The sequence below is a fragment of the Alosa sapidissima genome, chromosome 2 (assembly GCF_018492685.1).
Source record: "Alosa sapidissima isolate fAloSap1 chromosome 2, fAloSap1.pri, whole genome shotgun sequence".
Taxonomy (NCBI): domain Eukaryota; kingdom Metazoa; phylum Chordata; class Actinopteri; order Clupeiformes; family Clupeidae; genus Alosa; species Alosa sapidissima.
Genome location: NC_055958.1, coordinates 13,519,923 through 13,534,827, shown reverse-complemented (window position 1 = coordinate 13,534,827; position 14,905 = coordinate 13,519,923). Strand labels below are relative to the sequence as shown.

The 14,905-nt window shown below is 42.0% G+C and overlaps 2 protein-coding genes and 1 long non-coding RNA gene across 5 annotated transcripts in view; 1 reads left to right on the top strand and 2 right to left on the bottom strand.

Annotated features, from left to right (window-relative positions):
• The window catches only part of LOC121695729, a 118,730-nt gene that overhangs the window by 555 nt on the left and 103,270 nt on the right, over window positions 1-14,905 (top strand). The gene's annotated exons all lie outside the window — the stretch shown is intronic.
• LOC121695222 lies at window positions 639-3,814 on the bottom strand. 2 transcript variants are annotated; one of them, XM_042075858.1, is made up of 4 exons: window positions 3,533-3,814; window positions 2,496-3,172; window positions 1,240-2,088; window positions 639-1,021 (listed from the first exon to the last, which is right to left on the bottom strand). In XM_042075858.1, exons 2-4 carry the CDS (start codon window positions 3,092-3,094, stop codon window positions 685-687), a joined length of 1,785 nt encoding a protein of 594 aa, XP_041931792.1. In that variant the 5' UTR covers window positions 3,095-3,172; window positions 3,533-3,814; the 3' UTR covers window positions 639-684. The 2 variants fall into 2 exon arrangements, with proteins under 2 accessions (XP_041931792.1, XP_041931801.1); XM_042075867.1 differs by having other exon boundaries at window positions 3,537-3,813.
• Window positions 6,921-12,487, bottom strand: LOC121695033. Of its 2 annotated transcripts, none has more exons than XM_042075540.1 (10): window positions 12,299-12,487; window positions 11,262-11,938; window positions 10,006-10,854; window positions 9,488-9,787; window positions 9,296-9,369; window positions 9,102-9,205; window positions 8,843-8,986; window positions 7,839-7,970; window positions 7,401-7,670; window positions 6,921-7,240 (listed from the first exon to the last, which is right to left on the bottom strand). In XM_042075540.1, the coding sequence occupies exons 2-10, from the start codon at window positions 11,858-11,860 to the stop codon at window positions 7,022-7,024; spliced, it is 2,691 nt and encodes an 896-aa protein (XP_041931474.1). In that variant the 5' UTR covers window positions 11,861-11,938; window positions 12,299-12,487; the 3' UTR covers window positions 6,921-7,021. The 2 variants fall into 2 exon arrangements, with proteins under 2 accessions (XP_041931474.1, XP_041931482.1); XM_042075548.1 differs by having other exon boundaries at window positions 12,303-12,487.

Here is a 14,905-nt window from a genome sequence, read left to right as displayed (position 1 = left end):
CGGAGGCAAAGGACATTCAGGTGTTGTTATGACATGCCATGTTATGTTATCTTATGTTATGTTATCATGTCATGTCATGTCATTTTATGACATGATGATTATAAAGAGAAAAAGATACACACACACACACACACACACACACACACACACACCACACAACACACACACACTCACACATAAAGAAAATAAGGAAGTCACTGGAACTACCACTGTGTCAGATTAATGTGGAAGACTCACTACATTGTTAGGATAACTGCAGAGGATAACTGCACACTCTGATCTCATTTTAAGTGTGAGCCTTGGTCTTGAATAAACAGCCTTAATTGAGACCAACATGAGTGGCTATCCTGTCCTTATTCATGGTAATCTCCAATACAGACCAATACAGACCAACATGAGTAGCTATCCTGTCCTTATTCAGGATAATCTCCAGTAGAGAGCAATGTGACTGGCTATTGTGTCCTTATTCATGATAATCTCTAATACAGACCAACCTGAGAGGCTATCCTGTCCTTATTCATGATAATCTCCAATAGAGACCAATGTGAGTGGCTGTCCTGTCCTTATTCAGGATAATCTCCAATACAGACCAACTTGAGTGACTATCCTGTCCTTAGGTTGGATGCTCTAGGTTAAATGTCTTAATTGCTGTTTAATGACTGACTTGATCCAAAACTATCTCATTCATTTCCTATGGTAAATGGTTATGCAACTGACATACCAAGTAAACCAAGCCTCACTCCCATCTGACACTGGGCTCCACCTGCCAGCACTTCCAGGTCTCTCATCCTGGAGATTTACAGCCAGCCCTCCGTCAGTGGAACCAGTTGAGCTCACCACAACCTTCTGAAGTTCAGCAAGTTCAGCAAGCATCTTTGTAAGGGGTACACTCTTTGCCTTCACGCCTTGCTTTTTCTGGGATCTCTTCGGAGTATCTAGCCCCTCCAACAGGTTGCCCAGTGAAGACTTAGTGCTCAGGCCAAACACCACATCTTGGGCAGCAGAGGCTGCAGCACAGCCTCTGTACATAAATAGACAGAAAATGAATGTTGAGATTAAGGAATCTAATTTATTAAAAACCTACCAACATAAACTCATAATTATGCAATTCCCAAATGTCTTTGCTAGAGGAGGCCCCATTAAGATGTTTCTTTAAGCTGTGTGTTTGAACTAAACCCAATGTATTATATACAACAGTTCTATTATGGAACTGAGACAATCATACTTTTCCTGACTCACCTTGCACAAGCATCAGTGGGAACAGAGTTGAGATCAAGGCCACTAACGGGTGGCTGTCCCTCCATGCTGATCGAGTGACCACTATCACTCCTATGCTGCGAGATAGCCTCAGTAAGCTTAGCATTTATGAAGGGGAAACCTGTGCCAAGCATGGCGGAGGTGAGCAGCCGCTCATCCTCACTGCTATGCAGAGGGACATCCTGTTCATCATCCAGGGCTTTGGAGGAGTCTAGCAGTGACTGGTGTCCACACATGTCCAGATGGGCATCAATCTCACTGACCAGAGAAAACCCCTTTGGAGCCTTATTCACCACGCCCTCAGCCGAGGGATTCTGAACCAGCCGGTCCTCCAGCTTTACAGCTGGTGTATTGGTGGCAAGGTCCTCTTGGGGAAGCATTGCATCATCAACAGTCTCCTCGGTCGATATACCGCCATGCAAGATAATGTCATCATAGTCGACTCCATCCTCATCCTTGGTAGATGGTTGCATAGATGTTATCATTAAGCCTTTGGTAGTGTTTACCATCTCAGAGGAAGCCTCCTCTTTTGAATGGTCTCCTGGATGGGCGATGTCAAATCCAATAGAAATGCATCGGGCTGATTCCTCTGCAAGGGAACAATTTGATCTCACAAGATGCTGCTGAGGTTCAGCAGATGCTGCCTTCTTCACTGATGGTGTCATCAGAGGTGTAGATCCAGGCATCGTGTCAGAGTAGCCGAGAGGCTCACTCTTTGCTTCCACTACTAACTTATCCTGTTCGGGAATCTGGGATCTCTCTGGGGTCTCTTGTCCCTCCAACAGGTCACTCAGTAAAGACTCAGAGCTCAGGCCTTTAGCAGCAGAGCCTCTGCACAGACAGACAGAGGATAAGCATTGTGATTAAGGGTTTTATAAACTTACCAAGGTTAACTGATTATTTTCTGCAATTATGAAGCAATTGCAGAGCTGAAAGAGGCCTGACAGGTACAAAACTAATGGCTCTCTAAGCCTTTGAATATAAGGCAGACCATGAAAATTCTTATTGAGCGACAAGGCTATAGAACGCGCTTAAGTGGAAATTCATAGAAATAGAAATATACATCCTGCATCCTGTCAATATACAGTGTATACAGACGTTGAGCATTAATTAACACTCAAATTGTGTCTGCATGTCTCTGAATTAATAATCTGTGGAATTAAAGACCTTTTACAAAATTCCACTTGTGTTTTGATAGCATTTATTGGTGCCATCAGCAGCCAACAGGTGCTGCTTACCTAATCTCAGCCTGTACATCTTTTTCAGCTGTAGCTGAGGGGAGGCTGCTGTTCATGTTGTCACCACTGCAGAGCTCCTCTCTGAGGTTAAAATCCTTTAGAGTCCTATTTTTGTCATTGTTAGCTTGCACAATGTCAGTAAGACTGATATTTACCATCTTCGAGGAAGCCTCCTCTATTACATGCTCCACTGGAAGGTTGGTATTAAATACTTCCTCCCTCACAGGTGTCATCGGCAGAGTAGTTTCTGTTATTTCAACTGAAACATTCGGAGCCTCTACATTGACTGAGCAGCCCAGGGTCTCAGGCTTCTCCATAAAAACAGCCTTTGTGCAAAGCTTTGCAAGGGGCACATCAAGATTAAGAGTCACCTCATCGAGATATTTAGAGGCCACAATCTTGGTGGTATCTGCCAAATCCTCTGGCACCAGTCCTGCAGCTACCTCTTGTTGATATAGGAGAATGCTCTTTTCCACCGCAGAATCTGCTGCCCGACGAGGTGCCACTTCATGCTTGATGCCCACATTTTGCAGCCGCTGTCCCTCCTCCTGACGGTCACCGGGATTGGCACGAAAGCAGCAGCTGACTGTGTTCCCCATTGTCCTGGGACCTGGCTGGGGGCTCAGCTCAGGTGCTCAGACAGGGAATGGAGCCCTTATGGCATCCACAATGTGGATCTGTGTAAATGTGGGAGAGATTTAAAAATAAAAAAGGGTTCATAATGAGCTGCAATCTGAGTTTAGAATCTGAATCTGAATTGTTTCCTTCCAAGAACTGACTGCAAACAAATACGACAATATTCAGTATTGTGAATGAACAAGTGCTAATTTGTTCAAGTCAAGAGAAAGAAAATGATAATTGAACATTATAGGCCCTGACCGGAGTGCCTTAGTTTACTTGTCCTGGATGCTAGCTATTGCCAGGATTTTGTGATCTTTTTTTTTTTCACGTTAAGTGCAACAGGGTAGTCAAACCAACAGAAACAATTTAGGCATGATTCATATGAACGAATAAAATGTAAGACTTAAGCTGATTACCTACTTATTCAGGATATCAGGAAATTTCAGCAGTTGGTTTTTCCAAAGAGACTGAACAGTGTTTGACGCTTCTACTGGGGTTCAGAGTAATGTTCGGATGCATATTTCCGTAGAACTTTATGCGAACCCTCATCATAAAGACGACCGAATGTTGACCATCTATGACGTCAAACCTTTACGCAAGAAGCTTGTCCAACGCAGAGCCATATAAAGGTACCTACTGGTCCAACATGATGTCCAATCTGTAGCCTAGGCCTATAGTAGCCTAGTCTATTTCTCAGATTGTATTGAACGTCTCCTTTCATCAATAAATAGCCTACACATATTTTCACTGGAGCATAATCAACGCTTACTGTATTTTAACGAATTTGATAAAACGGTCGTCAAATATCACGCAAGGCTAGCCTAATTCGGAAGCAATTAGGCGCAAACGCCAATTATTCTAATGTGCTCATTTAGCGTGTGTAGCCTATTTTTTACATGTGGGAATCAGTGTAGGCCTATTATTTTAATCATTTTTATTTCTTTATCTAATGAGGGCATTATCATAATCATTGACTTTCATTGGCATTCAGAATCTACTCTATAGGCTACTGAAAACCCTACCACTCTTCAGGAACCACTGCCCATCCCATCTCCTGTCATGTCTGAGAACACCACGTTTCATAGGCATATGCTATCATTTTAGTCTATTAACTTTTTGGCTAAAGTTAAAAAAGTTATCGCTAGTTGACTAGGAGCCTATTCAGCAGACGCATAACCAAAGCGACCCTACACGGTCAGAAAAAAACACGTTATTTATTTATTAATGGCTTTTCACCAGAGCCGGACAGTAACGGAGTAGCCTACATTTACTTGAGTACAGTAGGCTACTTGAGTGCAGTTTTGAGGGATCTGTACTTTACTCGAGTATCATTTTTGGGGAGTACTCATGACTTTACTCAAGTACATTTGAATGGCAAATATTGTACTCTTTACTTCTATCCATAACCATGAGTAGCCTACCTGTTACTTCTTCTAAAAAAAGGAAAAAAGAAAAATCTCGGAAACCCTGAATTTGTTGTTTCCCTTTTAAACGTGATTGGATTGTGCAGGCGCTACTGATTGGGACAGCCTATCAGCAATCACCTTCACCTTTCCTCCAAAGTCAACTCCATGGTTAAATTCAGATAAGAGACGAAGCCTTGATGAAATTCATTCTGGACTCTATCCGACCACATAAAGACCTCGGGATACTTCGGTTTGGCTTTAGGGACCCTCTACTCACTAGAAGAGGTATAAAAATAGCGTTTTGTAGTGGCAAAATAATGTGCCCTTCTCACTTCCACGCTAACGAGCTTTGACTAAAAACGGTAACATCGAACTTTCTCAAAACACATCCGAATGACATGATTTGGATGTCAACTCAACGTATGTACTCCCAATCATCCGTAAATCGATCTAAAGTGCATTTTACTCCGGATAATTCCTTTAACGGGAGCATTTACCGCCTGAAATATCAAATTTTGTTTACCACGCTCGGAGTTATAGCAGAGAGGGTTAAAGCGGAGCGAGAGGCGCAAACGTTCGACAATTTCCGCGTTCGATTATTGCAAGGGGGAGGGGGGAAAATCCCCCTTTATGCAGACCAGAGTAAACCCTCGCTGCACTAATGTCAATGGAGACTTGTGGAATTTTACCAATAAATTGGTCATTATATCTTTCTGGATTTGTTGAGGGTTTTTTGGAACATTTTGTCATAATCTGTAAGTGTTTGGGATCATGTCAAGCCTAAAAGTGTAATTTAATTTAGTGTTCGGATTTGTAATAAAATAACTTAATATCAGACCATGCTGCTGCCAGTTACTGTCCAGTTGTTAGCATGCTAGCTAGCCTCTTAGCTAAGGTAACATTTTAAACGGAGAAGTGTAATTTCTTTGAAATGACAACTAGCTGAATAACATTACTGACATTAGTTAAAGTGGATAGTTTATACTCAAGCGAATTTGGAACAGTATATTAAGTTTAAGCGAAGTCCTTCAACTACTAGTCACTTGTTAGCGCATATCTGTATTGCCATAGCTACTCCCATCCACTTGTATGGCGTTTTAAGCTAGCGTTAGCTAGCTAGCTAGCTCGGTACACATGACTAATTAAATTATTTATATAACGTCCTAAAGAATGATTCATTGGTATCATACATGATTATAGACAATGATATTGTGAACACAATTATGTTTATCTGTTCTTATTGCTTATTAAGAGAGAAAGTTTATTTAGTGACGTAAGGTGACACTCCCACTTATGCAGACCGGAACTGTCCCATTTTGCTCCCATAGTAACGAATTACGTTGCTCTATCTTGCTAGTAATCAAGGATCTTTGGTTATAGTGATGGCCTGATGGCTCGCCTATTTACGCCGTTTCAATGGCACATGAACGGTTAGACCGAGAATTCTCGTCATGAAATTAAAATTCCACTGGAGCTCCAAGCGGATGTGTACACGCAGCCTTACAACACTGTTTACAGCTCTTCGAGTCACGGTAAAATGTAATTTTTGGTACATAGCTACTTTAGATACACCTATGGTGTGGGTGCTTGCGTTTCTTTAGGAATCTGGCCTTGGCCTGTCTACGTACTTCCGGTCGATTTCTTTTCCCTACAGTACTCCGTCTGGAATAGGTTGATTCACGCTCGTTTACTTCGGCAGTTGGGCAGCCGACCAACCAGCGAACAGTGGGCGTCCCTGAGAGCGATTACGTACCCAGGCATGGTGTTTCAATTACTACGTCCCCGCCCCTGAAGCAGATCGCTTGGAATACATCAACGTAGGGAGAGAAAATGACTTATACTTAAGAAATCTTTGAGCAAATGTAAATAATAGTTTAGCCTATTAACAGGAGTGTCATGAACGAAGTCACAGTGGAGTAGGATGTTATATCGGGTCTCAAAAAGTTGTCAGAGACTATGTAAAAATCATTGGGGGGGAAAAAACTTGAAGGGAATGGTATATAGGCTCTCTATTCTCAACTATTGTGACTTATGAAGGTCAAAAACCTCCCTGCAAACTACCTCGTTGCATTACATTTTACATTTATTCATTGAGCTTTTATACTAACAACAATGGAATTATTGGAATAACACTTAAGTGACATTGCCATGGTAATAAATACTAACTACATGTACCACATGGCGGTACAAAATATGCCCTCCCCCAGTCCTGCGCATTCTTCTCATTGTTGACGAACAAACACTTACTTTCTGTAAAATAAGTGTTTGTATAGCATATATAGCATACTGTATAGCATTGTAAGTCACTTTGGACAAAAGCATCAGCTAAGTAACCATAAAAACCATAAACCTTCCAAAGGAAATCTTCCAGACAAAGAATCCACAATACAGTCGCAAATATAATGCTGAGAAAATAATGTATTGAAGTAACATGAATGGTGTAAAATAGTATCCTGAATTGGCCATGATTGGACCTTGGTCACTTGGGTCAACAATCAATCAGTGAGGTCCTCTGGAAAGGTCCTCCTGAGGACAGGCGGGTTCGCCAACTGCCACGTTATAATGTCGGCCATCCTCGGTTACCAGGCAGACAGAGGGCCAGTCCTGAATGTGATCATCCGGGTAATGAGTGATAATGAAGTCCGCCATGTTGGCCATGTAAAGGCGGTAAACCTTGATGGTGTGGTGCAGTGTGTAACCCAGGAGACACATCTCCACCTATAACACAGAAATGAAGACAACAGCCAACAACAGTAGGCTATATCACAACAGACTTTGATACACCTTCTCATCTGGCAGTCAATGGGACAACAACAACAATAAAAACAACAACAACAACAACAACCACCACATCAAAAGTCTCCCTGAGCCTTTTCACCTGCTCCATGCCTCCACTGAAGCCAACCTGGCTCAGGTGGTTGGCCAGGAACGTGCGCGGGCACGAGGAGGTGTAGCGGGAGAATAGCAGCCAGCAGAAGATTGGCACGTCTTTGCCCCTCTCCATGGCGGCGTGCAATTCCACGGCACAGGCTAGCATCAGGAGCTTGAGTGCCTCCATGACACCAAACTCGTCTTCTCCGCCTTGGAAGAGCTGCTCACACACACGTCTGCGACCCTCGAGCCCAGGAGAGGCTGCCGCCGCGTGCCACTATACAGAAACGCAAACATCAACACACACACAGAATCTCCGTTACCCCAACGTGTGCATTACAATAATGACTGATAATGGAAAAATGAAATGTCAACAAAGTTTAACGTATTACTTTAGGTAATACAATATCCAACCACTGTGATAATATGCAAATGAGAGTTGTACCCATTTCCGGAGAAGGCTTAGATAGTGTTTCATAAGATCCACATCATCTTTGATCCCACTTGTCTGCTTGCAAACGTCAGGAAACAACCAGCCTTTAATCAGACCGTAACGAGTCTCAAGCTCATCAGGGATCTAGGAAAATGACAAAATTCAAGTGAAATGTTTGATATGTTAAAGGGCCTGAGCAAACACTGCTCCACTATAATAGAAACATGATGCAGTTAACATTTTTTATTTCTTTATTTCTGTTTAAGAAGGAAGACAGTTCATTCTGAATGAGACTCTGTTATCTCTCCTAACGATGTACAGCTAGTAACTAGGGCTATCAATCGATTAAAAAAATTAATCTAATTAATTACATACTCTGTGATTAATTAATCTAAATTAATCGCATATATAATTTTTGCTGTGAATGTATTTTAAATATTTAAATACAAATAAATCATTGAATAATCAGCATTAGTGACATTAAAGTTCAAAAACTCTTTTATTATTTTTTTTAATAATGGGCATAATAATCTATGATATGACCTAATATGCTGAGGAAATAAATTCAAAAGTGCTTTGGGAAGAAGTTGTTTTTCACATACAAGGTATTTCAGGCCACAGATATAACCTAGGGGACACAATGAAAATAAATTAACACTCCCCTCAATGTCAACACTATTTCTTTGCACTTTGAACTCCGGTGATATGCAAATTCCTTGTTGCAGACATTGCAGAAGACTTTATTTTAATCAACACTTTATTTTTTATCAACACCATCAGACCGTTTTTTAAAAGTAAATGTTCCAATCAATGATCTAGGACATTTTCTTCTCTCTCCTTCATTTTACAGTCTAATGGTTACTGACTACAACGGCTCGGGGTCAAAGGTCATACGGAATCGATTAATCTGCGTTATTTTTTTTAATCAGTTATTTTTTCTCAAATTAATTAATCGAAATTAATCAGTTATTTTGACAGCCTACTAGTAACCCCTAGGGTAGAGAAGATGGGCATACCAATAAGAAACTCTCCCGCTGGAGCCAGTCAGGAAGTTGGGCAGAGCTCATCAGTGTCTGGTACAGGGAGGCTCGCAGGGCACAGTAGTTGTCTTCCCTTACCCGCCGGACGAATCCAAAGCTCTGGGAGAGCACAGCGTAGCCCTGGAGGAAAGTGCACACAGAGGGATAGAGTGAAAAAAGATTAGTGGCAGGCTGGGCAGGTGCTCTTGTTCACCTTGTCAAGAGAGAAAATACACATGCAATATGTACGACATACGTTTCTAATGATTATGCTTTCGGTGGTCTGCTCTTTCCATTCCCTCTCGCTGTGAATTAAAATGCCAACGGGCGGCTCAAAGCTGCATCGGTCCTGTTCTGGAACTGTATTGAAAGGAGTACAAGGAGATTTTTTACTGGCAATGTACATGCCATGATAGAATATCAATACAGCAATCATTTAGAGTTATTCACCAGTCATTTCCATGACACTTTGCCTCGCCAGCTCTTCCTCAATCTCCTCCTCACTATAATAGAGATCTTCGCCACTGTAGGGAGAGAGGTTGGATGCTCTAGGTTAAATGTCTTAATTGCTGTTTAATGACTGACTTGATCCAAAACTATCTCATTCATTTCCTATGGTAAATGGTTATGCAACTGACATACCAAGTAAACCAAGCCTCACTCCCATCTGACACTGGGCTCCACCTGCCAGCACTTCCAGGTCTCTCATCCTGGAGATTTACAGCCAGCCCTCCGTCAGTGGAACCAGCTGAGCTCACCACAACCTTCTGAAGTTCAGCAAGTTCAGCAAGCAACTTTGTAAGGGGTACACTCTTTGCCTTCACGCCTTGCTTTTTCTGGGATCTCTTCGGAGTATCTAGCCCCTCCAACAGGTTGCCCAGTGAAGACTTAGTGCTCAGGCCAAACACCACATCTTGGGCAGCAGAGGCTGCAGCACAGCCTCTGTACATAAATAGACAGAAAATGAATGTTGAGATTAAGGAATCTAATTTATTAAAAACCTACCAACATAAACTCATAATTATGCAATTCCCAAATGTCTTTGCTAGAGGAGGCCCCATTAAGATGTTTCTTTAAGCTGTGTGTTTGAACTAAACCCAATGTATTATATACAACAGTTCTATTATGGAACTGAGACAATCATACTTTTCCTGACTCACCTTGCACAAGCATCAGTGGGAACAGAGTTGAGATCAAGGCCACTAACGGGTGGCTGTCCCTCCATGCTGATCGAGTGACCACTATCACTCCTATGCTGCGAGATAGCCTCAGCAAGCTTAGCATTTATGAAGGGGAAACCTGTGCCAAGCATGGCGGAGGTGAGCAGCCGCTCATCCTCACTGCTATGCAGAGGGACATCCTGTTCATCATCCAGGGCTTTGGAGGAGTCTAGCAGTGACTGGTGTCCACACATGTCCAGATGGGCATCAATCTCACTGACCAGAGAAAACCCCTTTGGAGCCTTATTCACCACGCCCTCAGCCGAGGGATTCTGAACCAGCCGGTCCTCCAGCTTTACAGCTGGTGTATTGGTGGCAAGGTCCTCTTGGGGAAGCATTGCATCATCAACAGTCTCCTCGGTCGATATACCGCCATGCAAGATAATGTCATCATAGTCGACTCCATCCTCATCCTTGGTAGATGGTTGCATAGATGTTATCATTAAGCCTTTGGTAGTGTTTACCATCTCAGAGGAAGCCTCCTCTTTTGAATGGTCTCCTGGATGGGCGATGTCAAATCCAATAGAAATGCATCTGGCTGATTCCTCTGCAAGGGAACAATTTGATCTCACAAGATGCTGCTGAGGTTCAGCAGATGCTGCCTTCTTCACTGATGGTGTCATCAGAGGTGTAGATCCAGGCATCGTGTCAGAGTAGCCGAGAGGCTCACTCTTTGCTTCCACTACTAACTTATCCTGTTCGGGAATCTGGGATCTCTCTGGGGTCTCTTGTCCCTCCAACAGGTCACTCAGTAAAGACTCAGAGCTCAGGCCTTTAGCAGCAGAGCCTCTGCACAGACAGACAGAGGATAAGCATTGTGATTAAGGGTTTTATAAACTTACCAAGGTTAACTGATTATTTTCTGCAATTATGAAGCCATTGCAGAGCTGAAAGAGGCCTGACAGGTACAAAACTAATGGCTCTCTAAGCCTTTGAATATAAGGCAGACCATGAAAATTCTTATTGAGCGACAAGGCTATAGAACGCGCTTAAGTGGAAATTCATAGAAATATAAATATACATCCTGCATCCTGTCAATATACAGTGTATACAGACGTTGAGCATTAATTAACACTCAAATTGTGTCTGCATGTCTCTGAATTAATAATCTGTGGAATTAAAGACCTTTTACAAAATTCCACTTGTGTTTTGATAGCATTTATTGGTGCCATCAGCAGCCAACAGGTGCTGCTTACCTAATCTCAGCCTGTACATCTTTTTCAGCTGTAGCTGAGGGGAGGCTGCTGTTCATGTTGTCACCACTGCAGAGCTCCTCTCTGAGGTTAAAATCCTTTAGAGTCCTATTTTTGTCATTGTTAGCTTGCACAATGTCAGTAAGACTGATATTTACCATCTTCGAGGAAGCCTCCTCTATTACATGCTCCACTGGAAGGTTGGTATTAAATACTTCCTCCCTCACAGGTGTCATCGGCAGAGTAGTTTCTGTTATTTCAACTGAAACATTCGGAGCCTCTACATTGACTGAGCAGCCCAGGGTCTCAGGCTTCTCCATAAAAACAGCCTTTGTGCAAAGCTTTGCAAGGGGCACATCAAGATTAAGAGTCACCTCATCGAGATATTTAGAGGCCACAATCTTGGTGGTATCTGCCAAATCCTCTGGCACCAGTCCTGCAGCTACCTCTTGTTGATATAGGAGAATGCTCTTTTCCACCGCAGAATCTGCTGCCCGACGAGGTGCCACTTCATGCTTGATGCCCACATTTTGCAGCCGCTGTCCCTCCTCCTGACGGTCACCGGGATTGGCACGAAAGCAGCAGCTGACTGTGTTCCCCATTGTCCTGGGACCTGGCTGGGGGCTCAGCTCAGGTGCTCAGACAGGGAATGGAGCCCTTATGGCATCCACAATGTGGATCTGTGTAAATGTGGGAGAGATTTAAAAATAAAAAAGGGTTCATAATGAGCTGCAATCTGAGTTTAGAATCTGAATCTGAATTGTTTCCTTCCAAGAACTGACTGCAAACAAATACGACAATATTCAGTATTGTGAATGAACAAGTGCTAATTTGTTCAAGTCAAGAGAAAGAAAATGATAATTGAACATTATAGGCCCTGACCGGAGTGCCTTAGTTTACTTGTCCTGGATGCTAGCTATTGCCAGGATTTTGTGATCTTTTTTTTTTTCACGTTAAGTGCAACAGGGTAGTCAAACCAACAGAAACAATTTAGGCATGATTCATATGAACGAATAAAATGTAAGACTTAAGCTGATTACCTACTTATTCAGGATATCAGGAAATTTCAGCAGTTGGTTTTTCCAAAGAGACTGAACAGTGTTTGACGCTTCTACTGGGGTTCAGAGTAATGTTCGGATGCATATTTCCGTAGAACTTTATGCGAACCCTCATCATAAAGACGACCGAATGTTGACCATCTATGACGTCAAACCTTTACGCAAGAAGCTTGTCCAACGCAGAGCCATATAAAGGTACCTACTGGTCCAACATGATGTCCAATCTGTAGCCTAGGCCTATAGTAGCCTAGTCTATTTCTCAGATTGTATTGAACGTCTCCTTTCATCAATAAATAGCCTACACATATTTTCACTGGAGCATAATCAACGCTTACTGTATTTTAACGAATTTGATAAAACGGTCGTCAAATATCACGCAAGGCTAGCCTAATTCGGAAGCAATTAGGCGCAAACGCCAATTATTCTAATGTGCTCATTTAGCGTGTGTAGCCTATTTTTTACATGTGGGAATCAGTGTAGGCCTATTATTTTAATCATTTTTATTTCTTTATCTAATGAGGGCATTATCATAATCATTGACTTTCATTGGCATTCAGAATCTACTCTATAGGCTACTGAAAACCCTACCACTCTTCAGGAACCACTGCCCATCCCATCTCCTGTCATGTCTGAGAACACCACGTTTCATAGGCATATGCTATCATTTTAGTCTATTAACTTTTTGGCTAAAGTTAAAAGTTATCGCTAGTTGACTAGGAGCCTATTCAGCAGACGCATAACCAAAGCGACCCTACACGGTCAGAAAAAAACACGTTATTTATTTATTAATGGCTTTTCACCAGAGCCGGAGAGTAACGGAGTAGCCTACATTTACTTGAGTACAGTAGGCTACTTGAGTGCAGTTTTGAGGGATCTGTACTTTACTCGAGTATCATTTTTGGGGAGTACTCATGACTTTACTCAAGTACATTTGAATGGCAAATATTGTACTCTTTACTTCTATCCATAACCATGAGTAGCCTACCTGTTACTTCTTCTAAAAAAAGGAAAAAAGAAAAATCTCGGAAACCCTGAATTTGTTGTTTCCCTTTTAAACGTGATTGGATTGTGCAGGCGCTACTGATTGGGACAGCCTATCAGCAATCACCTTCACCTTTCCTCCAAAGTCAACTCCATGGTTAAATTCAGATAAGAGACGAAGCCTTGATGAAATTCATTCTGGACTCTATCCGACCACATAAAGACCTCGGGATACTTCGGTTTGGCTTTAGGGACCCTCTACTCACTACCAGTGCAATGTTGTTTGGAACTGTAGAAGAGGTATAAAAATAGCGTTTTGTAGTGGCAAAATAATGTGCCCTTCTCACTTCCACGCTAACGAGCTTTGACTAAAAACGGTAACATCGAACTTTCTCAAAACACATCCGAATGACATGATTTGGATGTCAACTCAACGTATGTACTCCCAATCATCCGTAAATCGATCTAAAGTGCATTTTACTCCGGATAATTCCTTTAACGGGAGCATTTACCGCCTGAAATATCAAATTTTGTTTACCACGCTCGGAGTTATAGCAGAGAGGGTTAAAGCGGAGCGAGAGGCGCAAACGTTCGACAATTTCCGCGTTCGATTATTGCAAGGGGGAGGGGGGAAAATCCCCCTTTATGCAGACCAGAGTAAACCCTCGCTGCACTAATGTCAATGGAGACTTGTGGAATTTTACCAATAAATTGGTCATTATATCTTTCTGGATTTGTTGAGGGTTTTTTGGAACATTTTGTCATAATCTGTAAGTGTTTGGGATCATGTCAAGCCTAAAAGTGTAATTTAATTTAGTGTTCGGATTTGTAATAAAATAACTTAATATCAGACCATGCTGCTGCCAGTTACTGTCCAGTTGTTAGCATGCTAGCTAGCCTCTTAGCTAAGGTAACATTTTAAACGGAGAAGTGTAATTTCTTTGAAATGACAACTAGCTGAATAACATTACTGACATTAGTTAAAGTGGATAGTTTATACTCAAGCGAATTTGGAACAGTATATTAAGTTTAAGCGAAGTCCTTCAACTACTAGTCACTTGTTAGCGCATATCTGTATTGCCATAGCTACTCCCATCCACTTGTATGGCGTTTTAAGCTAGCGTTAGCTAGCTAGCTAGCTCGGTACACATGACTAATTAAATTATTTATATAACGTCCTAAAGAATGATTCATTGGTATCATACATGATTATAGACAATGATATTGTGAACACAATTATGTTTATCTGTTCTTATTGCTTATTAAGAGAGAAAGTTTATTTAGTGACGTAAGGTGACACTCCCACTTATGCAGACCGGAACTGTCCCATTTTGCTCCCATAGTAACGAATTACGTTGCTCTATCTTGCTAGTAATCAAGGATCTTTGGTTATAGTGATGGCCTGATGGCTCGCCTATTTACGCCGTTTCAATGGCACATGAACGGTTAGACCGAGAATTCTCGTCATGAAATTAAAATTCCACTGGAGCTCCAAGCGGATGTGTACACGCAGCCTTACAACACTGTTTACAGCTCTTCGAGTCACGGTAAAATGTAATTTTTGGTACATAGCTACTTTAGATACACCTATGGTGTGGGTGCTTGCGT